This window comes from Pantherophis guttatus, chromosome 13 (genome assembly GCF_059756535.1).
Source record: "Pantherophis guttatus breed Tessera chromosome 13, ASM5975653v1, whole genome shotgun sequence".
NCBI classification, from domain to species: domain Eukaryota; kingdom Metazoa; phylum Chordata; class Lepidosauria; order Squamata; family Colubridae; genus Pantherophis; species Pantherophis guttatus.
Window position 1 is genome coordinate 1,992,122 of NC_142075.1, and position 27,877 is coordinate 2,019,998.

Here is a 27,877-nt window from a genome sequence, read left to right on the forward strand (position 1 = left end):
CGCGAGCTGCACTGGCTCCCGGTGGTCTTCCGGGTGCGCTTCAAGGTGTTGGTTATCACCTTTAAAGCGCTCCATGGCATAGGGCCTAGCTATCTCCGAGACCGCCTGCTGCTACCAACGACCTCCCATCGACCCGTGCGCTCCCACAGAGAGGGCCTCCTCAGGGTGCCATCAGCCAAACAATGTAGGCTGGTGGCCCCAGGGGGAGGGCCTTCTCTGTGGGGGCTCCTACCCTCTGGAATCAGTTGCCCCCGGAGATAAGAAGAATCCAGGACCTCAATGCCTTCCGTCGTTCCCTAAAAACCCATCTTTTTCAGCAAGCCGGGTTGGCTTAAGAAGAAATTTTTAAATTCTTTTAATTAGTCTGTGATTCTTAACTTTCGGGCCAAAATTTATATATATTTTTAAATGTTTTAATATTTGTATTCTATGTTTTTTATCTTGGCTGTACACCGCCCTGAGTCCTCAGGGAGAAGGGCGGTATATAAATTGGAAATTAAATTAAATTAAATTAAATTAAAATACTTGAAAAACAAAGAAGAAAAACTTTGTCAAAAGATTTAAATCACATCAACAGTGATTTGATAGCGATTATTGATTATGTGCCATCAAATCAGTGTTGACTTAGTGATCACACAGATAAGAGTTTCTCCATGATAATCTATCCCTCCTCAAAGTACTTCAGGTCTTCAAACTGTGCACCCATTGTCAATGTAACGGAGTCCACCCATCTGCTGGTCATCCTCTTCTTCACCTTCCTTCTCCCTTTCCCAATATTGGAAGCAGGTCTTTGTGTACTATGCCCAAACTAGGCAATCTGAGCCTGATCATTTGTGCCTCAAGTGAGAATTCTGGGTTGATTTATTCAACGATCCATTTATTTATTTCCTTGGTTGTCCATGGTACTCTCAAAAACAAAGTTTAAAACAATTGATGCTCTTTATTCTTTCTGCTTCATTATGATATATAGATGGGGATTCCAAGCAGGCTTTCTTGAAATGTTATGGATGGGCAGATTCAATCTTAGCAAGTGGTATTTGATGCAATCCAATGCTATGCTTTGTAGATCATCATCAGCACTCTGAATAAACAAGGTGGAGTCTTCAGTAGTGGCCTTGCTCTAGAATATAATCATTGCATTTTCAAACAGCCACAGCTTCCGGGTGGTCTCCTCTCCAAAGCCAGCCTCAAATTTGCTGTGTAATCCAACCGAATGGTGATCAAAATGTTAAATTATTGTCACCAAGGTATCTGGTCCAGGATAGTTGTAAGGAGAAGCTAATCAACAGCAGCCTTCCCCCCAGGATCAGCTGTGGCTTAAACATAAGTATTTTGGACTCCTTTTGGAGTATCTTCTGGTGCTGAACTTTCTGGATTTTTATGAAAAACAACTTGATATTTATGCAGACTAAGTAACATGCTCTGTCTTTTGTCTGTTACAATTACTATTTTGCCCTCTTTGCTAAGCAGCTGATATCGTGATTCTTTTCTTATTTTGAAGAACACATACCCTTTTTGTTATTTCTCAGATCATTTTAAGCTTTGATATCATTTCTACATTCCAGGCTACCTAAGTGTTGTCTTAGTGATCTATGGAAAAACAAGTAAAAGAATTGGAGGATAATAGAAAAAGCAACATTGTGCCTTACACAGGCTCAATCTGACCAAAACTGAGTTATGTGGCTATTCAAACTGCCCAAATCTGGGAATTTTCTATTATTACTCCTAGATAGGTTGTAGTTCCCCAGTCAGCAGTGGTTTGCAATTTAAGGGTTCTCCTGGACTGACAGCTCCTGGTTGAAAAGCAGATGGCAGTCTGGTCAAAAGGGTCTTTTGATAGTTCTATTTGATATACCAGTTGCATCCTTTCCTGCGTAGTTATTCACACCTCCTTCGTGGCTCAACTATTGCAGTATGGTGTCTCTGGGCTGCCTCTTTAAGCAAGCCAGAATATGGAGAAATAAGCAGTGATGCGCTTGCCTTGCTATTTACACACACCACCACTGTTCTGCGAGGTGGACTGGTGTCCAGTAGGCTTCTGATGCAACTCAAGAAGCTGCTTATTACACATACAGCCTTGCATGGCATTGGTATAGTGCCAGCTATTTGAGGAACCATCAGGCTTCTGCCCATCCTTTATGATTCATCCAACATAAACATGTTCCACAGGGTCCCCTTCATTAAACATTGTCACTGTACTTGTGTTGGCTAATTTTGGCGGGCTAGTGTCTGGGGGGTCATGTTAGTCTTATTGTTATGAGTTATCCAGAATCATGCAGCATCAAAACTGAGTAAATAAATCAATCCTTGACAGATCATCTAGACAAGACCATTGAGTCAGAAACTAAAACTCTTCCATTAACATTTTCCTAGCCAGACATTCACTAGTAGTTTCACATTCATTTTCTCACAACTTTCTTCTTTCCCTTCTCATTCTTTGCCAATAGAAAAGAAGGACAAAACTTTCTTGGAATTCAGCTGAATAAATTTTGAAGTTCTAGGAAAGGAAAGAGCATCTCATACACAGGGAGTGGTAGAGAGGGCTGGACTCTTCTACCAGCAGATGTATACAGATCTGAACAACGTACCCAAACAAGAATAGTTCCAGGTCAAGCTGGTAGGAAGTGTCCAGTGCAATCAGGAGGATTTTGGTAAGTCAGAACAATGAACAGAAACAGGGACAAATGCAGAGTAGTACATTTGGGAAGACAAATCAGGCATAAATATTGGATGTGGGGGACAATTACACTAGGCAGCAATATATGCAAAAAGGATCTGGATATCTTAGTGAATTACAAGCTGAAAGTGAGCAAAAGTTTGGTGTATCCTTAAAACAAGGCAAAAGCAATCCTAGGCTACATCACCAGATGTATAGTGCTAGCATCAAGAGAAACTGTAGTTCCTCTCTGTTTTGATTGGAATATATATTACATCCTGTTCTGGACACCACATTTAATGAAGAATACCTCTGAAAAATTTGGGGGTAGAGATGATAAGCAGCCCAGATGACAAAGAGCTTGGAAGGAAAAATGTATGAGGAAATACTGGAAGCAGTGGCTAGGTTTATTCTGGAGAAGATAATTCTGTGGGGAGGTACGGTAACTACCTTTGAGTATCTAAGGATGGAAGACAGAACAGACTACTTTTGAGTTGCTCTAGAAAACAGGGCAACAAAACAATGGACTTAAATTCAAGACAGCAGAGTTCAAGGTGTCCTAATGGAAAAGCTGCACAATGGCAGAGATTCCCTTGGGAGGTGGTGGGCTCTCTTTTACCGATGTGTTTCAATGAAGGTTGGGTGGCAATCTGCTAGGGCTGCTGTAGTTTCCTACCTGGCTTGGAGTTGGGATTCTCTCCAATGCCCCTTTTACACGCCCCCTCCCCTCCCTTGCCTGGGTCATCCTTCAGAGGTATTTCCTTACCAGATTCCTCAATGCCTTCAACAATAACAGACTTTCTAATGTATTGCTTTCATTGGAAAAATTCTTTAAAAATCAGGGAGATATTCAGAAAAGTATCTGCCTTGAACATGTTGAACTGTATAGTGCAGTCAAACATCAGGAAGTGTTTTATATTATGTCACAAAATGTTTTATAATTTTTGTTATAAAATGTGTTATAAAATTTCCTTAATTTTGATTTCACGTGAGTCATGGGTCACAGACTTCGGGTGTGTTCTGTACATGAGCCCATTGAGGGGATCTTGGCTCAAAAGCTGTTGCCCTGTGAGGCATCATTTCACCTACTGAAAGGGTTCAAAAAGAAGAGCTGTAGACATTTCATATGCCAGACTGGAGCTCTTCCTGCTGGCAAAGGACCTGTGGCTCAGCTGGGAGAACTCCCTTTGTTGGTTTCACAACAGAGTTCATATATTTTCTTCATTTAGACAGGACATCACAGCCAGCAATGTGGCCACTGGAACCATATAATATTTATTTATTTATTAAATTTATTTGCCACCTATCTTGCCATCGGGTTACTCTAGGTCATTTCCACAATAAAAAGGAAGAAATAAAAAGAAATGTAAACAGAACAGAAAGTAAAATAACAGGGCAATATAATAAACAAGAAAAAAAGAAAGCAATAAGAAAACATCAATGTGATAACCAAAAGATGGATGCACTGGGGGAAAGCAGAGGGGGGGTAGTGGAATCTGCCATCAAACTAGCATCCACCTCCAGTGGAATTCCCATTTGAACCCCAGGCCAACTGGCAGAGCCAGGTCTTTAGGCTCCCACGGAAGGAGGAGGAGGAGGGCAGGATGTTCTAAACGGCACCAGCTGATGCTATTGATAACCAATGGGAAAAAAGGGAGGGATTAGGCACATCTGCAGAGCACAACCATATTCCAAATCTTGTACATTTCATCTCCTTAATATTATTTCATCCTTCTTTTCAGCTCATCTGATATGGATCTCCATACCTGGATGCAGGTGATGGCAGGGACTTGTTTTTTCAAGAAATGCATTCTGGCCCTGAACTCCTGGCGAACTAGGTAGCCTCGGCAGCGAGCCTGTAGTTTGGTGATCAGGTTCTCATTGGCCAACCAGAGCTGCTCCCGGTTGTATGCTGCCGTAACTGCCGAGATGGTGCTCTGCCAGGAAGAAAACACAAAGCAGGTGCTGCATAACAGAGAAACAGAGGCACCTTTTCCCACCAATAACATATAGAGTCGGATTTGGAGCTAAATAGTTGGCAAGGGCTTGTGTTGTGGCCCGTCAGCGGTCTGTGCAGATTGTAGCTGATTCCAACAACGAGGAGGCTGGTGTGGTGCTGTGCCAGCAGCCTGTGCAGCTGGCACTCGAGTTGGACAGCGAGGAGGCTGGAGAAGATGTGGTGGGATTCAGCCAGGGCCTTTAGAACCTCCAGAAGCTCCTTTAAGTGAAGAGGACGAAGAGGAGGAGCCTCTTCTCAATGCACGGGCACACAGAGCTGCCAAAAGGCAGGAGTGGCTCCTCAGGAGGAGGTCTCCTCGAGAGTAAGGCTTGGGGCTAATTGGCCACTCCCTTAGCCTATTTAAGGAGGAACGCCGATTGCAGCAAGCTGTAGGGAACAACTTTAGTTCACTCTCCTCCATGTCTGGATTGCTTCTCGGCTTTCTGCCAACTCTAGTAAGACTGTGATTACTTTATCTTAGAATTCTTGTAGGCTGTTAAGACAGTTTATTAACAGCCTTTGGTTGATAAGACTGAGTTATTTAAATAAAATAAGCTTGGTATAGTGTTTGTGTGTGCTGCGTTCTTTGGGGTCCGTAGCTGGGGCTTGCTAATTTCAAATTTAGGGATTAGCATCCACTTAATGTCCGTTCCTCAAATTACCAAAAGACAGACATGTAGAATTATCTATTGAAAATCAACACTACTGTGAAATGGAAAAAATATATATACCAAAATCCTCAATAAATGTAATATTTATTACATTATTACATACAATATCCCTTTGTTCTTCCCACTGCTGCATACCAATTATTCAGTTTAAACTATGCATCTATTTAACCATACAACCAATTTCTTATTTATATTTTAGGGTTTTTGGTAACATTTTAGTAACATCTTATAAATGAGCTTATAAATGAGTAGATGTTCTGAATATTGTTTTATTAGCTTTTCAGATTCAATCAATCCCTGAATGTTCCACTTCATTTCTCTAATTCATTTTGTATTATATTATAAAATAAATAATTCAAAATGACTTACAAAAACAAGGGGGAGCAATTCAAATATTACTTCAAATATTGGAACCAATGAGACATTTTGACCACTCCTAGGAGAGAGTCAAAGATGAAATGTTTGTAAGGTTAATTCTTATACTCTGAAAGAAGTATTACTTCACCAACCTAATTGTTCATACATTCATCTTTGTGGACATAAATATTTAATATTGAAGCAAGATGCAATAGGTTTTGACTTATTCTACTACATTTGTCCCATACTTTTAGAATGGTGCTTATAATTAAGTACTCTCTTATACACTGAACACTTCTGTTTATTACCAAATACATTTGTGAAAGCCAAGATGGTTCTAACATTAGGATAATTGTGCCAGGCAAGAAAGAATTCCTAATCTATTCCCTCATTCTTTGGTACACAACAGATCTTGGCCCAGGAGGGCTGCTGAAAACTAGAGGGCATCTTACCTGGATCTCCTCCCGTGAAAGCTGTATATTGTTCTGCACAAATCCCTGGGGCTCCTCCCAGACTCCATCCTGGCTTTGGAGGTTGTGGTAGTAATGGTACCCGCCTTTCACCCAGTGTTTCACCCAATTACTGTTGTTGTTTCCTAGAAGGAATGGAAAACCTTACTAGTGTTGAGTTCATTCTTACAACACAATTCAAATTTCTATCCCTTTATCTAAACCATTTATGAAGATGTTGAAGGTTACTGGACTAAGACAGAACCTTGAGGTATCCACTGCTTATTTTTCCCCATGAAGATGGGTTCCATTGAGGACTTCATGTTGAGTGTGGCCAGTTACAAATCCATCTGGTGTTATGCTGTGTAACCCACATTTTTCTATCTTACCAGATAGTAGGTTGTGGTCTATTTTGTCAAATGCTTTACTGAAGTCCTAGATGCAAATGTAGCATGGAATCAAAAAAGTTAAATAAAAGTTTCATACAGTAGGCAATTCTGAATAAGAACAGAACTATTTGGAGCCATAGAGAGATTGGCCAAGCCAGTCTATTCCACAGGGTAATTGCTTCTTGGGGAAAAGAATGAAGGAGAAAGTGCTTAAGTGTTCTGCCTTAAAGCTCCTGGAGGAAAGCAGGACAGCAATTTAAAAAATGAAAAAAGCCAGTCTAGAGTTAATTTGGTTGAACAGTCTGACCTGCAAACAACTCATCACTTGTGTGCCGCCAGCCCATTCCCGGGTCACAAAACAGGGTGCTCTTACCAGAAGCCAGCTTCGCATTTTTTGTTGCCGTCAGTTCCCAATGATATGCCTCGGCACATTCGGGGGTCACCCCATACAGCCCAACATCAGCTGAACGCAGGAAGCTGAGAGTCCTTGCAACATCACCCTGGTCCACTGCCTCATTAATGGCCAAAATTCCTAAGGAAACTTGGATGAAGAAAAAAGAAAAAGAAGCTTTACTGTGAATATGTTTCACGGAATGTGTGACTTTCAATTTGAAATTCATTCACAAATTCAAAAATGTTCTCCATTCCATGTCATGGGACCTATGCCCAGGTACTGCCAAGTTCTGGGGAGATTCAGGCAGTTCAAAGGAGTATAAAGATTTATTGCAAGTTTAAGCTCTCTACAAGAATCTGAGCTACTGTCAAGGGAAATGAGCAGGAGTTAAGAAAGGTATTCCAGGTGGGCTGCACTTAGGCCTCTTGTGGACATTCAGGGACTCATGACTGATGATGTGTTTGACCCTTCCCTCAGGCTTGGACTGGTCATCTCCTACAGGTACTCCGTTAGTGGACTGAAGCCTTAGGCCCAAACCTAAGATCACTTGCTTTAGGGCTGGCTTGTCAATCAATCCCCACAAAGCCCTGCACTTCGGCAATATTTTTCCCTTGAAGACCCCTCCAAGGCCATTCTCCATCTCAAGCTAAGCCTTTTAGGAGCAGCGGCACATAACTTGGTGCCCAATTACTTGCCCCTCTGCCCTCCATTCCTATGCAGGGACATCCCTCCTCTCAGACCACCCCAACAATGCCCTTGAAGTGATGTCCTGGTGCCTGGAGGCCGTGCGGATCTGGATGGGGAGGAATAGGCTCATGCTCAACCCATCCAAGACCGAGTGGCTATGGTTTCCGACATCCCGATATAGTCAGTTGGTGCCATCACTGACTATTGAGGGCGAATCATTGGCCCCCACGGAGAGGGCGCGCAACTTGGGCATCCTCCTGGATTCACGGCTGTCTTTAGAAGAGCACTTGATGGCCGTGACTGGGAGGATTTTTCATCAGGTTCGCCTGATTCGCCAGTTGCGTCCCTTTCTGGATCGGGACTCGTTACACACGGTCACTCATGCCCTTGTCACCTCCCGCCTGGACTATTGCAACGCTCTCTACATGGGGCTCCCCTTGAGGAGCACCCGGAGGCTCCAACTGGCACAGAGTGAGGCCGCGCGGGTGGTAATGGGAGCGACATGGCGTTCCCATGTAACACTTCTCCTGCGCGAGCTGCACTGGCTCCCGGTGGTCTTCCAGGTGCGCTTCAAGGTTTTGGTTACCACCTTTAAAGCGCTCCATGGCTTAGGACCTGGGTACTTGCGGGACCGCCTACTACCACCAATAGCCTCCCACCAGCCGGTACGCTCCCATAGTGAGGGGCTCCTCCGGGTGCCGTCGGCCAAACAATGCCGACTGGCGGCCCCCAGGGGAGAGCCTTCTATGTGGGGGCACCTACTATATCCCCCCAGAGATACGGAGGATCCCGGATCTGCGCACCTTCCGCCACGTTTTAAAGACCTTATTATTTCGCCAGGCGGGCCTGGCCTAATTTTCTCCCTCTTTTATAAAAGATTTTTAATTTTTAAATATTTTCTTAGTATTTTATACATTCAGTTTTAAAATTGGTTTTAAATAGTTTGGGGTTTTAAATTTGTCGGGGCCAAAATTATTTAATTTGATTTTATTCTACTTTTAAATTTTGTATGTATGTGTTTTATTGTTTGGCTGTGCACCGCCCTGAGTCCTTCGGGAGTAGGGCGGTATAGAAATCAAATAAACTAAACTATAAACTAAACTAACTCTCATTTTTATCCCACTTGCTACTTCTTGCTCTTCACCAGTTTTGCCGGCAATTGCCAGGCATTTGCCAGCTAAGGGCAGTCTTCCTGAGATGGCTTTTGGGGGAGGCCAAAGGCAGGCTCTAGCCAAAACCAGCCCAGGCCATCACTCAGCCAAAGAACCTGGAGGTGGAGTGCTCCATGAGGCAGTCCCATGCTCTCAGTCTGATCTACCTCAGAGATTATTGCTGCGATGAAACATAGGCCTTGCACTGTCTTTAGATAGAACTGCATACCAATAAAAAGAGAACCCGAGGTGGCACAGTGGTTAGGGTGCAGTACTGCAGCTACTTCAGCTGACTGCTAGTTCAGCAGATCAGTGGATCAAATCTCACCGGCTCAAGGTTGACTCAGCCTTCCATCCTTCCGAGGTGGGTAAAATGAGGACCCAGATTGTTAGGGGGCAATATGCTATTTAGTACACTGTCTTTGGTGTAAGCCGCCCAGAGTCCTCGGAGAGTGGGCGGCATAGAAATAATAATAATAATAACAACAACAACAACAACAACCACCACCACCACCACCACCACCCACGCCCCTTTATTAACAACAACAACAACAACAACAACAACCACCACCACCACCACCCACGCCCCTTTATTAGAACTGCTCTGGGACCCCCTTCCCAGTTCCATGGGGCAGTAAGCAAACAAGTTGCTTAGACCACCAGGATGAGGACACACATGGGAACATGGTGGCCCAACATCTCTTTAAAAATCAAGCCACACCCGGAGAGAACAATGACGATTCTGACTATGGCCATCAACTCCGACAACTGCAAAGTGAATAGAAGCAGCAGTGGCAGCTCAGCAAGTGATACGAATGAACAGCGCCATTTTTCTGGAGTGCACCAAGGAGAAGCCTTAGCGATTGAAAGACCACCTCAGCCAGTAGTAGAGTTCAGTAAAGCTGCTGAAAGGAGAAAGCCAGACTTACATCTTTGGGCTTCGTCTGTATCTTTGTTGGACTGATGAACACCACCCTGAATTTCATCCAACCACAGGACGGCCGTTTCATCCTGAGTTTCCTGAAAGAAAAAGAAAAAGTCAGTCCCAGCTGTCCCGTGAAGGCCAATACCCCTGCTCTCCTTCAAGAGAGGCGGAAACAAATATTGTTCTTGCTCACAATCGGAGGTTTCAATTAAAACAACAAAAGCTCATGGCACCACAAGCAACAGGGCTGAGCCTCCAAGAGTCAGTCATGTGCCCAGGCTACAGAACTGGGAAAGGGCAGAGCGCTCCAGTAGCTGAAGAAAGGCTGGGGAGGGGGGGGGAAGTAGAGGCTGGCCCAAATCATGTAGACACTAATTACAACCTATCCTCAAACATACACACACAAACAAACATATACACTTGCCTCCCAATTTCTCCCCCAGAAAGATCAGAGGGAACTGCCCCATTTGGCTGCCTTGTGAGCAGCAGCAGTCCTCCCCAAAAGGGTGAAGGGAAGCACCCCCAAAAGACCATTTCCCTCCCATCTAGGGGTTCATGTTCTTCTCTCTCTTCCAGAGAGGCGTCCTGCAGAGTGACGCATCTGTTTGCTTTGATTTCTCACCCATCCTTTTGGCGCAATGGATAATTTGCCCTGGCCAACTTGCCACAGCCATCTCACTGCAGCCAACTTGCTGTGGAACAATTCCATGTGAGAAAGCTCAAAGTGATGTTATCCACTACTGTTTCTTCAACACTATTGCCATTTTTTGTGGAAATGGACAAAATCAAAATAATGTCAAAGAAACAATGGCAGGTAATATTTAATGCACTGAGTTATCCCTTGTGGAATTGTCCCATGCTGAGCTGTCCTAGAGACCCTCCTTTTGGCCTTCTCAAGCACAGAGAAGGATCCTCCTGATCGTTGACTCTGATGCCAATTTTCTTTCTGGAAGTGAACTGGGACTACAGCAATTTCCATCACTAAGCAATGCTGATGCAATCTAGGACTGCACTGCTTAGCCTTAGCAATGGGAATTCCTATCCCAATTGCCATAATTCCCTGCACAGGGATGTATGTAATCTGGAAGTTGCTCAACAGATTAGAAGCAAATTACAGTAGACTTGAATTGAATTAACTCAATAAAACAGTGGTAAAGCCTGACACAGAACTTCCCAGTCAAAGGAAGAGGGCTTCAGAAGACGCTTTGCTCTGCTGTAACCATTCTCTCACCTGGGCTTTCTCCCTCTTTGCACGGAGCAGCACATCCTGATAATGCTGTGCTACTTTGGGGGTTACTCCTTCCAATTTTGCTGCGGGGGTCTGCAAGGCCTGCAAGGTCTTTCTGGCATCTCCTTCATCCAAAGCTTCATTTATGAGTCCAATGGCTAAAATCCCTGGAACAAACATAAGAGAAAGGCAGAATCCCAACGAGTTTATACAGGGGGCACAATGCAGCACCTGCTACAGCCTTCCATTCCTTGCCCTCAAATGGTGTATCCACCATAAGGCTGTTTAATCAATCAATTATTTAAAACTTTCATGTCACATTCACCTTCCTGTTCCTTAGGGAAAGGAAGACTATTAACACAGCCTTATCCCAGGGTTACTGCTATTTAAGGAGCTAAGGGATTGTGTATTGGCCCACCTAAAAGGCAAATCACTATGTTGTCTCTTCTAAAATACCTTCTAGAAATTTTCTGAAGACATTTTAGCTACAATTGTGCAAGAGAAGCCACAGGATGTGTGACTGAAGTTTGAGTTGAGGAATAGAACACAGAATCATAGGGCTGCAAGGAACCTGAGGTCTTCTAGTCCAACCCCCACTCAAGCAGGAGACCTTATACAAATGGTTGTCTAGTCTACTTTTGAAAACCTGCAGGGATGGAGCAGTCACAACTCCAGAAGGCTAGCTATTCCATTGGTTGATTGTTTTTGCTGTCAGAAAATTTCTTAATTCTAGGTTGGATCTCTCTTTAACAAATTTCCCCCTATTACTTCTTGTCCTACCTTCTGGTTCTTTGAAAAGAAGAACATGAGAGTAAGTCAATCCCCGCTCCTCTGTGACAGCCTCTCAAATACTGGAAGACAGTTATCATGCTCTCCCTACTCCTTCTCTTTGATAGGCTAGACATAAGCTGTTCATCATATGTTTTAGCCTTCAGACCCTTTATCATCTTTGCTGGTCTTCCCAGCTCACTTTCTAGGGTCTCAGCAACTTTTTTTATCATGGCAACCAGAACAGGATGCATATTCCAAGTGTGCCCTCACTATGTGTTATAAAGCAGTATGGTTACTTCTTGTGATCTTGATGCTATCCCTCTTTTGATGTAGCCCAGGACTGCATTGGCTTTTTTTTTGGCAGCTTCAGCATACTGCTGGCTAATATTTAAGTGGTGGTCTACTAGTACACCAAGATCCCTCTTGTAGTTCCTACTGTTGAGCCAAGTATCACCTATTCTGTACCTGTGCATTTGGTTTTTCCTGCCTAGGTGCAGGGCCTTACTTTTCTTGCCACTGAACTACATTGTTGTATAGGGTCCAGCATGGTCAAGTCTAAGATCCTTCTGAATATATCCACAATATTGTGTCCAAATGTCCATCAAGAACTTACACCAGCCCAATGTCTGTTTTTTTCAACATAGATCACCCTGTCCTTGAATGGCTGGGTGGACTGGACATTAACATTTAAATTACTGTAAGTCCATGTATTTGCCATAAGCTAAATAAATAAATCCTTCTGAATCTTGATTCTATCTTCCAAAATATTAGCAATTCCCTCTATCTTGGTGTCGTCTGCAAAGCAGAGTTCCCCTTCTATCCTCTTGCCTAGATCGTTTACAAATATGTTGAAGGATACCGGCCTAAAACAGAATCTGGTGGAACTTGACTGCATGCTTCCCTCCATGTAGATGTAGTTTCATTAAGGACTACATGTTGGTCAGACAATTGCAAATCCATCTGGTGGTGGTACTGTCTATCCCACATTGTTCTACAGTACCTTACCAAGAAGTCAAATGCCTTACAGAAGTCCAAGTACACTGTGTCCACAGCATTTTGTTGGTCCACTAATTCCGTTATCTTATCAAATAAGGATATAAGGTTTGTCTGCATTATCTGTTTTTAACAAACCCATGCAGGCTTCTAGTTGTTTTATTTATTTGTTTGTTTGTTTGTTTATATTATTTATGTAATTTATATGCCACCCTTCTCCCGTAGGACTCAGGGCGACTTACAAAGACAAAACAAGGAATTACATAAACAATTAAAATCAGTTTAAAATTAAATTAAAATCAATTAAAATTATTAAAATTATTTGAAGTCAACCCTACGGATTCAGCCCATTTGGTGAAAAAGCCACGTCTTCAATTCACGGCGGAAGGAGAGGAGGTCTGGGGCTGGAGATGGAAAGTAGTCTTGTCTGAAATTTTGGACACCAACAATTGATCAGTGCTAACCCTGTTTTGATGGCAATGAACTGCATTGGTATCAAATGATACCAATGTAGTCAATCAATTGACTACTGCAATGCTCTCTACATGGGGCTCCCCTTGAGGGGCACCCGGAGGCTCCAGCTGGTCCAGAACGCAGCAGCGCGGGTAGTGATGGGAGCAGCATGGCGCTCCCATGTAACACCGCTCCTGCGCGAGCTGCACTGGCTCCCGGTGGTCTTCCGGGTGCGCTTCAAGGTGTTGGTTATCACCTTTAAAGCGCTCCATGGCATAGGGCCTAGCTATCTTCGAGACCGCCTGCTGCTACCGACGACCTCCCAGTGACCCGTGCGCTCCCACAGAGACGGCCTCCTCAGAGTGCCATCAGCCAAACAATGTAGGCTGGTGACCCCCAGGGGGAGAGCCTTCTTTGTGGGGGCACCTACCCTCTGGAATCAGTTGCCCCCAGAGATAAGGAGAATCCAAGACCTCAGTGCCTTCCGCCATGCCCTTAAAACCCACTTTTTCCAGCAAACCGGGCTGGCTTAGGAAGAAATTTTTTAAATTTTTTAAATGTTTAATTGGTTTGTGGTTTTTTAAATTTTTGGGCCAAATTTATATAGATTTTAATTGTTTTTAATATTTGTATTTCATGTTTTTAATTCTGGCTGTGCACCGCCCTGAGTCCTCAGGGAGAAGTGCGGTATATAAATTGAAAATAAATAAATAAATAAATAAATAAATAAAATAAATGAACATCATGATTTGGAGGAGAATAATCATGAATCAGGAACAGGGTGGCCACTCAGAATAACCTGGTCAATCGGTTTCTCCAAACACAGCAAAAGCTAATTTCTCATAAGCAAAAAAAGGCTGCCTCTCTGTATCCAACATGTCTCCAACTGGGCCACACTTTTGCAAACAACTGCAAAATCTGGGCACACAGGAGGATTCACAGGCAGCATTGTATAACACATATTGTATTTTTGTTAAATGTAACTGTAGTTACGATACACAACACTAAGCCGCTAACCATTTTATAAATATTATATAGTAGCTGTGTTTAGCATGACACTTAACTAAAAAACCCGATTTATGGCTTCGCATGCTGCAGAAACACAACAAAAATGTGCTACAGCTTGCTAAGGGATATATTCCTTCTTAAAAAGCAAAGTACTGTAACTGGGCATACAGCCACAGAATCTTTACTTCCAAACGCCAATATCATAAAGCTGGATGAAAAACCATCTTGAGAAAAACGAAAAACAGACTTAGAGAGTCCACTTTCTAAAGCCACTCAAGAAGATCCCTGCTGGATTTTATAGGGGAACCTATATTGGGAAGATGCATTCAAGGGTGGTTCTCCAGTTATTACAGCTGATGTCTTTATGACAAGGTTGCCATTCCTGGAAGCTACAAGCTAGGAAACTCAGTGGAAGCCCAACCTTTCCCTAATTTGAGTGAATGGACACTTACTCTCATGTTCTTCATGTACCACAATATTCACATGGTCAATACATGACTGGATGTCATTCCATGTCAGGAACTCAGTTCCCTCATTCTGCATCTGAGCCTTCAGCTTGAACAACTCATCAATGTACCTGTTTAAGCCAAAATACAAGATGAGACTTCAAGCACAATTGAAAATATGAAAAGACAATACAAACACTCAACCCCAAAATAGTTATGCCTGGGAAAAGGATGTTTACCTTCCTAGTCCAGGAGTAACATACAGCTTTAAATCTCTTGCTGCTAATACCCCTATGATCTCAATGCCAAAATTCAACAACAACCACCCAAATTCCAGGGGTGCAACTTCATGATATTGTGCAATAGGAAAAGGGCACGTCAGCCTTTGGACTGGCTCTCAGTAACAAAAAGAGCAAAAGTGTCCAAAAGTACTGCCGCTAGTGTGTTACTATCTTCCCCCATTGCTATCTTTTGTCACCAGACAACTTTCCCCCCTAAATTGCTTCCAACCAACTTGACATTCCTGACTGTCAGACTAACCATCTTCACCTAGGCGCCTCGTGGGCATCCTGCCATCAAAGGCTGGGGAGGAGGGGGAATGGGAGGGATGAACAAATGGAGAGTAAGCTTGTGTCAGTTTGTGATCGGAAACAAGGAGGAGGGAAATGACAGCTTGATGAAGAACAGAGAAACTCAGAATCAGTTTGTACAGAGCTCAAGGCCCTGAACCCTGAGAAGGAATGTGGATTGCCCCAAATAACTCAGTATTCTCAAAACACCTAGGGAAACATCAAGGAATCGGATTGAGGAAGGTCTTACATTGACCATCATTTGGCAAATGAATATTTAGGATGTCTGAATGGATATGGATGGTGAGAATAAGAAGGTTCTTATGTGGAGGAACTGGAGTCGGGAAGACTCCCAGAGGAAGAGAAGAGGGAGAAAAAGGCATTGGTGAACCAACTGATCTCAGAGGGAAGCCAGAGGCCAATTATAGCCAGGAGGGCCAGTTAGAAACCACATCTTAGGCAGCCATAGTTGGAGGCTGAGGCATTAACTGGACAGGTGCATTAACAGAAGATTGACCTTCATGATTATTCCTCTCACGTCAAAATCTGAAGAGAGTTGCCAACGCAAAGGCTGAAACATGGTGGGAAAAAGGTATGGCAGGGCAAGCTGGGATGTTTGGCTGAGACCGTAAACAGCAGCTGGGCTGCACAGGGTTGGATTGCAGCCATTTGGAGGCTCCCAGATCAGCCCCAACCACCCAAGGCAAGTTTGGACAGCCAATGGAAGAACAATGCAGTAGTTAGAACTGCAGTAGGCACAAAGATGGAGCGCTACGGAACATGAGGCCTTGGTGACAGTTACCCATGTCCTCATCCCCTCCCTTAATCAATTACTCCAATGTGCTCTACATGGGGCTGCCTTTGAAGACTACTCAGGAGTGGAAGTTGGTGCAGAATATGCCCCAGGAGGAAGATGGAAGTTATCAGCTGCTTTCCAATTCAAAGCATAACTAGTTTTATGCTAGAAATCCAGTGGTGGGTTTGGCCGAACCCTTTGTTAAATTGCTGGCTCACCCCGCCCCTTGCCCCGCCCCTCCGTACCACTATTTATTGCCAATAAATAGTGGTGGGCAAGGGGCCGGCGAGCCAGCAATTTAACAAATGGTTCGGTGTTTTTTTGTAATTTTATTGGCCCGCGGAGCTTCAGCATAGGCTAATTAGCCCTTGATTCTATCAGCCTCCCGACTCTCAGCTGATTTGCTCTCAGCTATTTTGCTCAGGGCTCTACTGCTTGCTTGCAAAGAGTGCAGATTTTTTCCCCCCTATCTATGCTGAAAAACGAAACTGAAAGTAAAAGCCTGCTTTACTGTTGCTGCAACGTTGGAAAATTAGGCAGGCAGATTTCTTTTCTTTTTCCTCACCAAAAAAGGTAGGTGCAAACTACCTTTAGTGGAAAGGTAGTTTTCCCTAAAGAGGTAGTTCCTCTTTAGGGAAAAAGAGGAGAGTTCAAGATTTTAAAACACAAAAGAAAAAAAGCTCTATTTAAATAGGGAATTGTAATAATTGAGATACTATTAAGTGTATATTGTGTTGAAAGCAGAAATGGTTAAATTGTGGTTTGGAGGAATATATGGGGGAAATTATTTGGTTTATTATTATTGGTAAATATAATTAATTGATTTGTAAGAAATTGGATTGCATGGAAATAATTGGAATATTCATGTTCATATTGATTAATATACAAAAAAGATAGTTATATAACTAATTGATTTATATTAAAATGTTGAATTTATATTAAACAACTGTAATATTACATAATTTACCAATGTGAGGATGGATATAAAAATAGATGACAATGAGAAGGGGTATAATATAGAATAGAAGGGAAAAATTGAATTTGATTAAGATTAGAGATGAGGATGAAGGGTAATATTGTTTTTTTTAAAAAAATAGATAAGGAATAAATATGGCAAAAAGGAAATATAGAATTTAAATTTAATTGAAATGACTAAACACAGTTTAAATTTGTGAACTGGCCAATACTCTGTTCAAAGAAAATACATTGTATGTTTGTGTGTGTGTTTCTAATTACTGCTATTTATTCATATTTATTCTCTTTTATTCTTTAAAGTTTAACAATTCATTCTTTATCTTAATATCTTTATATTTGTTTGGGGTTGCCTTTCTTCCATTTCATCTTTTTTACTGTACAGCAATCTTTCTCCTCAAACCTACCACCTCTCTCTTTTCTTTCCTTCTTACTTTCTCTTCCCCCCCTCTTCTTCTCCTCCTTTCTTCCTCCCTCTCTTACCCTCACTCTTACTCTAATTTCCCTTCCCTTCCTCCCTTCTCTTCCTTCCCTGTCTCTCCTTTCTTCCATCTCTCTTCTCCTTCCTTCATCCCTCTCTATTGCTGTATCCTTTTGTGCATATGGATTACTCAAGAGGGCTGAAAAAGTTATTTTTGACTGGTCCTCGCACTTTTGACCAGTCCTCGCACTTACGACTGTACTCACATTTTATGTTTTGCGCCCTATCTTGTCACTGTGGTGAAGACAAGTAGTGGTGAAATGACTGACACAGTTGTTAAGAATGCCGCAACGGGCATAAATGTGAGGAAGGTCATAAGTGCAAGGACCGGTCAAAAATGTGAGGACCAGTCAGAAATGACTTTTTTCAGCCCTCTGAATAGTCCCTATGTGCATATGGACTAGTCAGAAGGCTGAAAAAGTTATTTTTGACCGGTCCTCGTACTTTTGACCAGTCCTTGAACTTACGACTGTCCTCACATTTCACGCTTTACGCCCTATCTTGTCACCATGGTGAAGAGAAGTAGTGGTGAAATGACTGACACGGTTGTTAAGAATGCCGCAATGGACATAAATGTGAGGATGGTCATAAGTGCAAGGACCAGTCAGAAATGACTTTTTTCAGTCCTCTGAGTAGTCCCTATGCACATAGCCACGCCCACCCGGTCATATGACCAGCTAGCCGTGCCCACCCAGTCACATGATCACCAAGCCACACCCCCAACTAAGCCACACCCACAGAACCGGTTGTTAAAAATATTGAATCCCACCACTGTAGAAATCCCTTTACAGCGTGGAGCATGAGTACTAGCAGGATTGCGCACTTGAAACAGAACTGGTCCCAGGCCGGTTCCCAATTTGGATGCTGAGATATGAGATCAGAAGAGGGAGGGCAGAGGGCAATGTTCTGACAGTATGAGCCATCCATTTTGAAAAGAAGACAAGGTGGAGGTTTTTCTCTGTGGCTTTTATTAAAGATGATTTTAAGCATTGAACTAATCATGGGTTAGGGTTGGGTAAGAATTTTATGCTCATTTTTGGTAAATTACCATAAATCCACATGACATCATATGTAGATAAACATATTTTTGAAAAGCCTAATGCTGCCTGTCTTTGTCTCTCTTATGGATCATTATTCCATTTTTCATTTTTCATACCAGCAACGGATCTCCCAGACTTTGCAGCTGTCGGCCTCCCAAAGTAATCCAAGCAGAACCCAGACTCCACAGGAGGGCTCAAAGTCTGCTTTAGTGTGAGGGGCTCCCATAAGAGACCATGGCTGCCCTTCCATCCTTCTGGGAGTCAGGGAAGAGCCGCTCTTAGCCTCTTTCTAATGTTTCCTGGCTGCCCCTCCGGGCTTCCCTCTGGCCTCTTCTGCACCTGCTGGGCTCCTGCTGGCTTCTGGAAGTCTCCTGCTCCAGGGCCCCTTCCGTGGCTCTCTTCAGCAGCACTAGATGGTTCCTGTCTACAGCGAGACTCTGCTCCCGTCCACTCCTATAACTCTTTCTCTTACTAGGACCACTACTCCTACAGTCTACAAATGACCCTCTCCGGAGTGATAATACGGTCACCCAGCAGGAACTGACCTCTGTGAGTTTTCATCCTCCACATTGGTTAGGCCTATCACAGAACTGCTCAGCTGCTTCCAAACCATGCTCTTGTCCCCCGAGTCTAGGGCTCGGTTGATCAGGGCCACCGAGGAGAGCATTTCCACAGCCACCGACAGCTCTGGGTGTGTGAGTTTACCCTGAAAACAGAGAGGACATATGAGGGCCATCCTTGTTACAGTTTAGTAAACAGAATTATCTCTCACATTAGATTGGTTCAGCAACTCTTTCGTTAATTTTAGTTCCCTTTTTTATGAAAGAAGAAATGAGGAGAAAAAACACTAAGTGGACAATTCTGACACATCTACAGCCCTTGAAAGCTGTGCTGCAGACCGCTCTTCCCTCCTTTCTCCTCCCAACTGGCATGAGCTTCCTGCTAAGAAATCCTTAGCCCCTCCAGCCTGGCCGGGGCCCTTCTCAGAACAGGGGCTGGTAGCAGAATCTCAGAGGTGTCTCCCCAGGAGCAGCTACAGAATTCTCCCAGAGGGCAGGCCGAGTGGACATGTGCAATTACCAGAAAAGGAAAGCTAAAACTTCATTACTCGGGGGGAGGGGGGGAAGCACACTGAATCTGAAGTAGGGTTCCTGGCTTCTGCCCCATTCTCCTGCTGCTCAGTGACCATCAGCTGTCCATAATGGCAGTTGTGCCTGGATTACAGTCAAGAGTTCATTCTTGCCCGTGCTTGCTCTGGGGAGTCTGCAGGCTTTGGGGGTTTGCAGCTACCTTTTGTTCCCACCTCCAACAGTGAAAGTGAGAATGAAAGAGGTGGGAGGAGAGTGAGGGCAGAAAATTCAATTACTGGGAAGGGATGTTGAAGCCTCTCCCCACACCCAACGATTTTGGCCACATTGAGTGAAGGGGGAAGGTGTGTCTCCAGCACGCCAACTACTGCAGTAATAAGTGTGCTCCCTGGTTGACCACGTCTCAAGGCCTCAGGAAGAGACTTTTGCAGGAGTCCCTGGAAATGCAGACAGCCAACCACTGAGGCTTCTTTTTTCCATCTGCTTATTAAATGGCTAAACTGCTACTGCCAAAGTGTCCGCAGCCTTAGGAAGTCTCACCTTCCTGCAGGGAGGATTTGTCTGAACCTCCACCCCTTTCAAGAGCTTAACAGTAAAAGCTTTTGACCCGAGACAGGAAGTCCACTAGCTCCCCATCTGCCATCTCAACCTTCCCGCCTAATATGGGCTCTGGATTTAAAACCCCAAAAGACCATCTCCTCCTGCAGACAGCCTGGGTGGAGAGTAAATACCAGAGAAAACCAAACTCCTGAAGGAGTTTGGAAGAAAAAAGAAAAAATCTCTGACTACTGCCAGTGACTAATCCTCATGTTTTAAAACCATTTCCCTCTAAAAATTGAGGGAAAAGAAATATTCTGAAAGAAACTCACAGAATAGGCTACCAGGTGACACAGGTGACACAGGGAATAAAGAAACTGAGAAAATATCAAACATTTTGGAACTGGCTCATATGTTATGGACAAATAAATCTTAGAGGCAGACAAAGCCAAATGCAGGATGGTTTTCTCAGAAACTTCTTCAATTAAAACTCCATCTATGAATCAACTCCAGAGAATGAAGGGGTCCATTGGACAGACGACTAATGGAACAGCTTCTTTCCCAGGACTGCTGGGAACACCTATTTATTATTGCAACTTAGAATTTATAAGTATATACATACATACATTCATACATACATACATACATACATACATACATACATACATACGTATTTCTCTTTAGCCAGGTTCTTCCTACGTAAACCAAGATTTTTATGCAGCCCTAGTTCAGTGAAATCCCAATCCACTAGTTTCTAGGCTTTTTTTCCAGCAGCCAGCAAGCTCCCTGCTGCCCATTGGGAGACTAAGGAGACTAAGATAGATCTATTTCGGACTTATAAGTCCTCATCAGTTAGCCACACCCTCATCCCATGTATCCTCCCTGTAAAGGTACAGTATTTGTTTTCTTTCCTTTTTGTAGGCTTTGTGTGTATTTCTCTTTAGCCAGGTTCTTCCTACATAAACCAAGATTTTTATGCAGCCCTAGTTCAGTGAAATCACAATCCACTAGTTTCTAGGCTTTTTTTTTCCTGGCAGCCAGCAAACACTCTGCTGCCCATTGGGAGACTTAGACTTAAAAATCTTGATTTATACATGATTTATATTGACTGTTTCCTAATATGATTTGATTGCTTATTTGTTCCCTATGACTATCATTAAGTGTTGTATCTTATGATTCTTGACGAATGTATCTTTTCTTTTATGTACACTGAGAGCGTATGCACCAAGACAAATTCCTTGTGTGTCCAATCACACTTGGCCAATAAAGAATTCTGTTTCTGTTTCTGTTTCTGTTTCTGTTTCTGTTCCTGTTCTATTGCAGCCAGGTTGGCTTCTCATCATGTGGGCACACCAGATACTCTTGGATAAAAACATACACCTCCTCCATCCATACACGTACAATGCTTGTCTATGCATTTAAGGACAGTTGACAGGGGAACTTCAGAACATGAGCCATTTACTTACATCTGGACTCTGTTGCTGTAGGGTAGCCAGTTCTTTCTGGTACAACTCAGCAGCAAAAGGATAAACTGGAGGCAGCTGGGCCTCAGAATTCATCAACTCCACAACGGTTTTCTCAGAAAGGCCATTACGGATGGCCACGTTGATCTGTTCCACCGCTGCCAGCTCTGGTGGGATAAAACAGAGAGAAGCAGCCTCAGGAGCAGAAAATATACCTGTCCTGGTTCACCCTGCTCCAGGCTTACACAACCCATGCTCCTTACACAAGCAGGGAGCAGAGCATAAAGTAGCATGATCTACCATTTCTATCCTGAAAAGAATACCTCTATTTACAATTTAGGATTAGGGTTAGAATTCTAACCCTAATCCTAAATTGTAAATAGATTTATTGCAAACAACTAGAAAGTCATGCTCATAAAGTTCTGCATCTTGCAGCAGCAGCAGCAGATACAGGTAGTCCTCGATTTACGACCACAATTGAGCCCAAACTTTCTGTGGCTAATTGAGACATTTGTTAAAGGAATTTTGCCCCATTTTACAACCTTTCTTGCCACATTTGTGGTGACACGTGAATTGTGGCAATTGTTAGGTTAGGAAGATGGTTGTTAAGTGAATCAGGATCTGAATTTTAACTATTTGAAAGGAATTGGGAGGTAACAATTTGTTCTCCTCTCATTCTAGACCAGCAGGAAAACAAGGATTTCAATTGCAGGAACTTAGATTCCAATCAAATGCTAGAAAAGCTGTCCCTGAGATGGATGGTTGTCATAACAACATGCTGAATTTATGAGTTAAATCACTCCTGAAATTAACTTTTGATTGCTTAACTGTTGGCAAACAAAAATGGTTTAAATTAGTGGTCCACAATATTTACCTTTGATTTATCAAGGGGCAGAAATAAAAAAGTGTGTCATGACATACAAATGTTACACTTGAAACGTAATATTCATTAAAAAAGCCACTGCAAGTAAAAAAAAGTTAAGTTATTCAATTCCTGGCTGAAGCAATTTTGTGAGATTCAGATGCAGTCTTTCCTTTGGGGTTTATATCTATCCTCCCATCCCCCCCCCCCCCCCCCCCCTGTAACAATAAGCCTGTAAGGGAGCTTGGGCTGAGAATGGACTTGGCTTTCCCAGTGTTTATCATATCACATGGAAATTACTAACTGAAGAGCTTAAGACTTTTATAGCCTTTTTCTGTTTTGAAGATTGAACTATCTTCTTAAAATGCTCAGTAGCTGCTTATGTGTAGGTAGCATGTGTCAGGAAACAGACGTCACAAACCCAACCAATGATCAAAATCTGTTTAGAAGGATCAGATATTCATTCACCTGTGGAATTTTCATCTCCTGATTAATTTGAGGTCTGCTATATCTTGAATCAGTATATAGCAAAAGCTTCATAGACTCAATGCAGTTAGATAAATTGTTTTATTTCTGACAAAAAAAAAGTCTTTAACTGTTGGAAGGTGCTTAGGCAGAACCCAGGGCTCGAGCTCTCTCTAAATGTCAGCCCCAGGTTTAAATTCCAAAGATCTACATCTTGTTCTTTTAAACTAAGAAACATTTAGCAGGTGTCTTCCTGGCCTTGAAAGATGGAAACAATTCTGTCAGCTTGAGAATTGTTACCTTCCAGCTTCTCAGATTGATTTATGTGATCATCTGTCACAAATGCATCTATGAATATTCTCAATGATCTTCTGGCGGCTCCGCAGGACGTTGTGGACGCTCCTTTGTGGAGCGCCAGCCCCGCGACTTTGTTAGCCGCTAGAACAGCAAAAAAACAGCTGTCTAATGGCGAAGAACCTTCCCCCCCAGGAGAAGAGGGGGAAGAGAGCAGCCAGGCGCAGGGTAGAGCTCCCTAAGAGCCCTAGAATTAATTGCTTTATGCAATCTATAAAAGCAATATATCAAGAACAGACAGCTCAGATAATTGTTAATGGCAGTTTAACAGAAATTTTCAAAATTGAAAAAGGTACGAGGCACGGATGCCCCTTATCGCCATTATTATTTATATTAACTTTAGAACTGTTGTTGTAATTGTACAACAACATTATATTAACTTTATATTAATATAAACTTTATATTATATATTATATATATTAACTTTAGAACTGTTGTTGTAATTGTATTCAACAACAATTGTTGTTGTTGAATACGTAATATAGATGAGATAGAGGGAATTAAAGTTAGAGATCATGAATATAAGGTACGGGCATTTGCAGACGATTTGGTTGTGACCTTAACTCAACCAGTGGAATCAGCAAAGGTTTTGATGGATATAATTAAACAGTATGGTCAAGTGTCTGGGTTTAAAATAAACGTTGGAAAAACAAAGATGATAGTTAAAAATATGACAATAAATCAAAAAGAGGAGTTACAAAGGGTAACGGGATGTGAAATAGTTAAAAAAGTTAAATACCTAGGTGTTCATATTGCACCTTCTAATGGGAAATTGTATAAATATAATTATGAGTTGTTATGGCATAAAATACAAGTTGAAATGGATAAATGGAAAAAATTACAATTGTCCTTGTTAGGTAGAATAGCAGTTATAAAAATGAATGTTTTACCTAAGTTTTTATTCCTCTTTCAAATGATACCAATACTAAAAAAGGATGCCAACCTGGAAGAATGGCAGAAAGGTATTAATAAGTTTATATGGCAAGGTAAGAAACCAAGGATAAAATTGAAAATAATGCAGGATATACGAGAAAGAGGGGGGCTGAAAATGCCCAACTTAAAATTATATTATGAAGCAGCTGTCTTATCAGCAATTAGTGACTGGATTAATTTAACAAATGGAAGGATTCTGAACATTGAAGGGCATGATTTGGTTTACGGTTGGCATGCTTACTTAGTGTATGATAAAAAGGCGGATAGAGCATTTAAGAGCCATATATTGAGGAATGCTTTATTGCGTGTTTGGAAGAAATATCAATACAAGTTAAATGAAAAGATATCTATATGGACAGTACCCAGGCACGCAATAGAGAATACGAGTATAGAAAGCAGACAGGATGTAATTACATATATAGATATTCTTAATATGGAAGGAGGCATACTAAAATTAAAACCTTTGAATGTGTTGAAAGAGGAGAAAATAATTCAAACTTGGTTCCAGTATGTACAACTACAAGCCAGATGGAGAAAAGATCAGAAAATTGGTATTATACAAAGCGATGAAAATTTAATAAAACAAACTAGAGACCAAAGTTCAATGCATATAAAAAGATTGTATAATATATTGATAGAGATAGACTCGGAAACAGAGCTAGTTAAAGATTGTATGATAAAATGGGCGCAAAATTTTGAACAACCAATAATGATGAAAATATGGGAAAAATATGGGTAAGAAATGTGAAATTTACACAAGCGCAAAATTTAAGGGAGAACTTTTATAAAATGTTTTATAGATGGCATCTAGATCCAAAAAAAACTATCTTGTATATATCCGAATGTACAACCAAAATGTTGGAGATGTGATTGTGAGGATGCTACATACTTTCATATTTGGTGGACATGTAAAAAGGTTAAAGCGTTCTGGATAAAAATTGGGTGGATTTTACGAAATATTCTTTAAAAGAGGTTAAAATTTACACCATAGTTGTTTCTGCTGGGTATAGTTACGGATTGTACAGTTATAGAGACTAATTTGATTTTGAATTTAATAACTGCAGCAAGATTGTTGGTGGCACAATATTGGAAGAAGCAAGATTTACCTAGAATCCAAGAATAGACAATGAAAGTAACGAACTAGTGGAGATGGCAAAAATTTTGGCGTATTTGAAGGAACATTCAAATGAAAGATATTTAAGGGACTGGAGAAGATGGATAGATTATATCCAAAGTAAATACCGGAATAAGAAGTTGCAGATAGGTTATGAATAAATATGTAGATATTTGGTGTGTTTCTAGGTAATTAAGTTAGCAGGGTAATTAGGGAATTGAAGGAATAAGAGATGCTGAATGTTATAATTATTTAGATTAGGAAGGATTATGATTGTTGAATGTTATACCCTGTAATTTGTTCTGGGAAGAGGGGGGCGGATGGGAAGGGGAAGGGGTGGAGGGAGGGGGGTGGGGGTAAGGGAGGGGAGGGGGTGGGGGTGGTAGGGAAGGGGGGGAATAAACATGTAAACCTTCTGTAAAACGTTTTAATAAAAAAAAATATATACTCAATGATCCAGGTCATGGTTGCCCCACAGGATCTTTCCGGAAGCTTCTTCAACTCGACTGAATGGTGGGGAATGGAAGGATTTACTGCAAATTCCTCAGCAGTCACCTGGTTGTTAGCACTCTGAAGGTATGGAGCTCTAAGAGCTAATGAATGACCTTCAGAGTGCTAACTACCAGATGGTTGCAAAGAATATAAATCCTTCTATTTCCCACCATTCAGCCAGAACTGAAGAAGCTTTTTGGATGAGAAGTGAAATGTCTTCAAGGAAAAAACCAAAGAAGCCCAGCTGCCTTTTGAAAGAAAGCACCTTTGATATATGACATAAGGTGCAGCCCGATGGAATCCTTTCCTCTTCAGGTCCTCTTCCGTTGACTAGAAAAATGAATGAGCTCCCAATCAAGCTCCTAGAAGCTGGAGCTTCATTCCAACATTTACAAAGTCCATGGTGATTCAGTTGCAGCTATTGATCATTGTGCTATTTCTATAGGCAGGACAGCATAATTGTCACTGGAGTTGGTCAGTTTGGAAGTTATAGTTTCCCTTTTGGCAAATAACTCACTTCACAAGGCAACAGGTACAGTTGGTATCCATGTGTTTGAATTCTTTGCAGCAGAATCACCAACTCATATGCAAGTGTCCCTTGCCTTCTTTTAAGGGACATTTGCATCCTGACTGTCCTTTATGGAGTCATGGTCCTGTTTTCTGTTCTGCAGTATCCCTCATCTGCAAGGGCCTGAAAGCTATTTCTGATTTCCACCACTAGAGATTATCTTCTCCATCTCTTGCTTCTGGTGGTTATTCTCATCCACTGGGCTTGCTCTTCTATCTGATGGTTTTTCCTTCTCTTATATAATCTGCTTACTCTGAAATAAACTTACTCCAAACTATGAATGATCTTTCTCATCAGGCCATGAAGAAAGGCCTTTTGCTGCTCTAAATTTTCAATGTTTTCTTCAAGGACTGCTATTGCACATGTTGCAAATATTTATCAAGTTGTTTTCCAGTACTAAGACAAACATGGCCTGCAGGTCTCAATTGCAGATTCCTATATGATCATTTTCATTTTTGTTTCTATAGGTTCCACCAATGGAAGCACTTTTCATTTCTTCTTGTTCTTTTCTCTGGCTAGCATTCTATAAACGTGGCCTGCATCTCACTGAACTATCCAGGGAAATAATTCACCTCCTCCCTGCAAGCGCCTTAGTCCAGAACATGCATGGACCTGGAAACAGTGGTTTCATACATGGTTTTGCAACCCTGTAGCATGAAATGGGTCAAAATAGCCCATCTTCTCTCAGATTATCTTCAGTTGAGAAACCACCACCTTCAATCACTTTATCCAGCCCTGCACAGATGAAGAATGGCCGATATTTGCCCACTCGGAGGAATGCAACAGAATGCTTTAAAAGTGGTTTGTGCCATCCCTTAATCTCTGATTTAGGCAGGATTGTTGCTCTTGTTACAACTAAGAAAAGAACTAATGTAGGGACTGCATGGAACTTGTAGGACATGGACAGTGGAACAGTTTTCTGCCTAACTCAAAGATGGGTTCACTTTAGGCACCCGGACATGTGCCCTTAAAATTATTTTATGGGAATCAGAATGCCTTCCAACACAACTACTCATCTGATTTTCCAATATTTTGAAGGGGAAAATGTAAGCAGGGTCTAAATTAGCCCTAACATACTTGAAAAATAAGGACTCCTTCCCATCCAGGCGAATGACAAAAGCTGCCCAGCTCCCTCTGGGCCCAAATCTATCTACCCTTGTTCTGGACCGGGCTTCCATAATGCTGAGCTCAACCTAAAGGACTTACTCTGCTGGTACTGCTGTGCTACAAGGTTGGCCTGATTGATGCCGGCCTGCAACTCCTCCTTTTGCAGAGCTCCATCTCTGCCATCCTGAAAATGAAAAAGAAGAATATTTTGACTGTCTTTGCCAGGTTGAAGGGGCTCTGCTTAAACTGCCTCTGAACCAGAACAAAATGAGAAGCTGCGAACAAAGAGTGAAACAGCATCTTCAGCCCTTCAGTATTTCGTCATTACTCCTGTTTTCCTTTTCTCCCATCAGGAAAGAAATCTGCTTAAGAGGAAGCAGGGACTTTTTCTGGTGCTATCAGTGCAGAGGCATCTCAGAAAAAAAATATTATGGTGCCCTATTGCAGGCACCACCACAG

General features: G+C 42.2%; 1 protein-coding gene across 2 annotated transcripts in view; it reads right to left on the reverse strand.

Moving 5' to 3' along the window:
- IQGAP1 (IQ motif containing GTPase activating protein 1) overlaps positions 1-27,877 on the reverse strand; it is a 127,407-nt gene that overhangs the window by 43,726 nt on the left and 55,804 nt on the right. For both annotated transcript variants that reach the window (XM_034435617.3, XM_034435616.3), the window contains exons 11-19: positions 27,518-27,602; positions 21,527-21,690; positions 18,981-19,141; positions 14,584-14,708; positions 10,910-11,073; positions 9,683-9,773; positions 6,895-7,062; positions 6,136-6,278; positions 4,423-4,593 (exon numbers count right to left, since the gene is read on the reverse strand). In XM_034435617.3, coding sequence (XP_034291508.1) covers positions 4,423-4,593; positions 6,136-6,278; positions 6,895-7,062; positions 9,683-9,773; positions 10,910-11,073; positions 14,584-14,708; positions 18,981-19,141; positions 21,527-21,690; positions 27,518-27,602 — 1,272 coding nt within the window. The remainder of the gene's footprint in view (positions 1-4,422; positions 4,594-6,135; positions 6,279-6,894; positions 7,063-9,682; positions 9,774-10,909; positions 11,074-14,583; positions 14,709-18,980; positions 19,142-21,526; positions 21,691-27,517; positions 27,603-27,877) is intronic.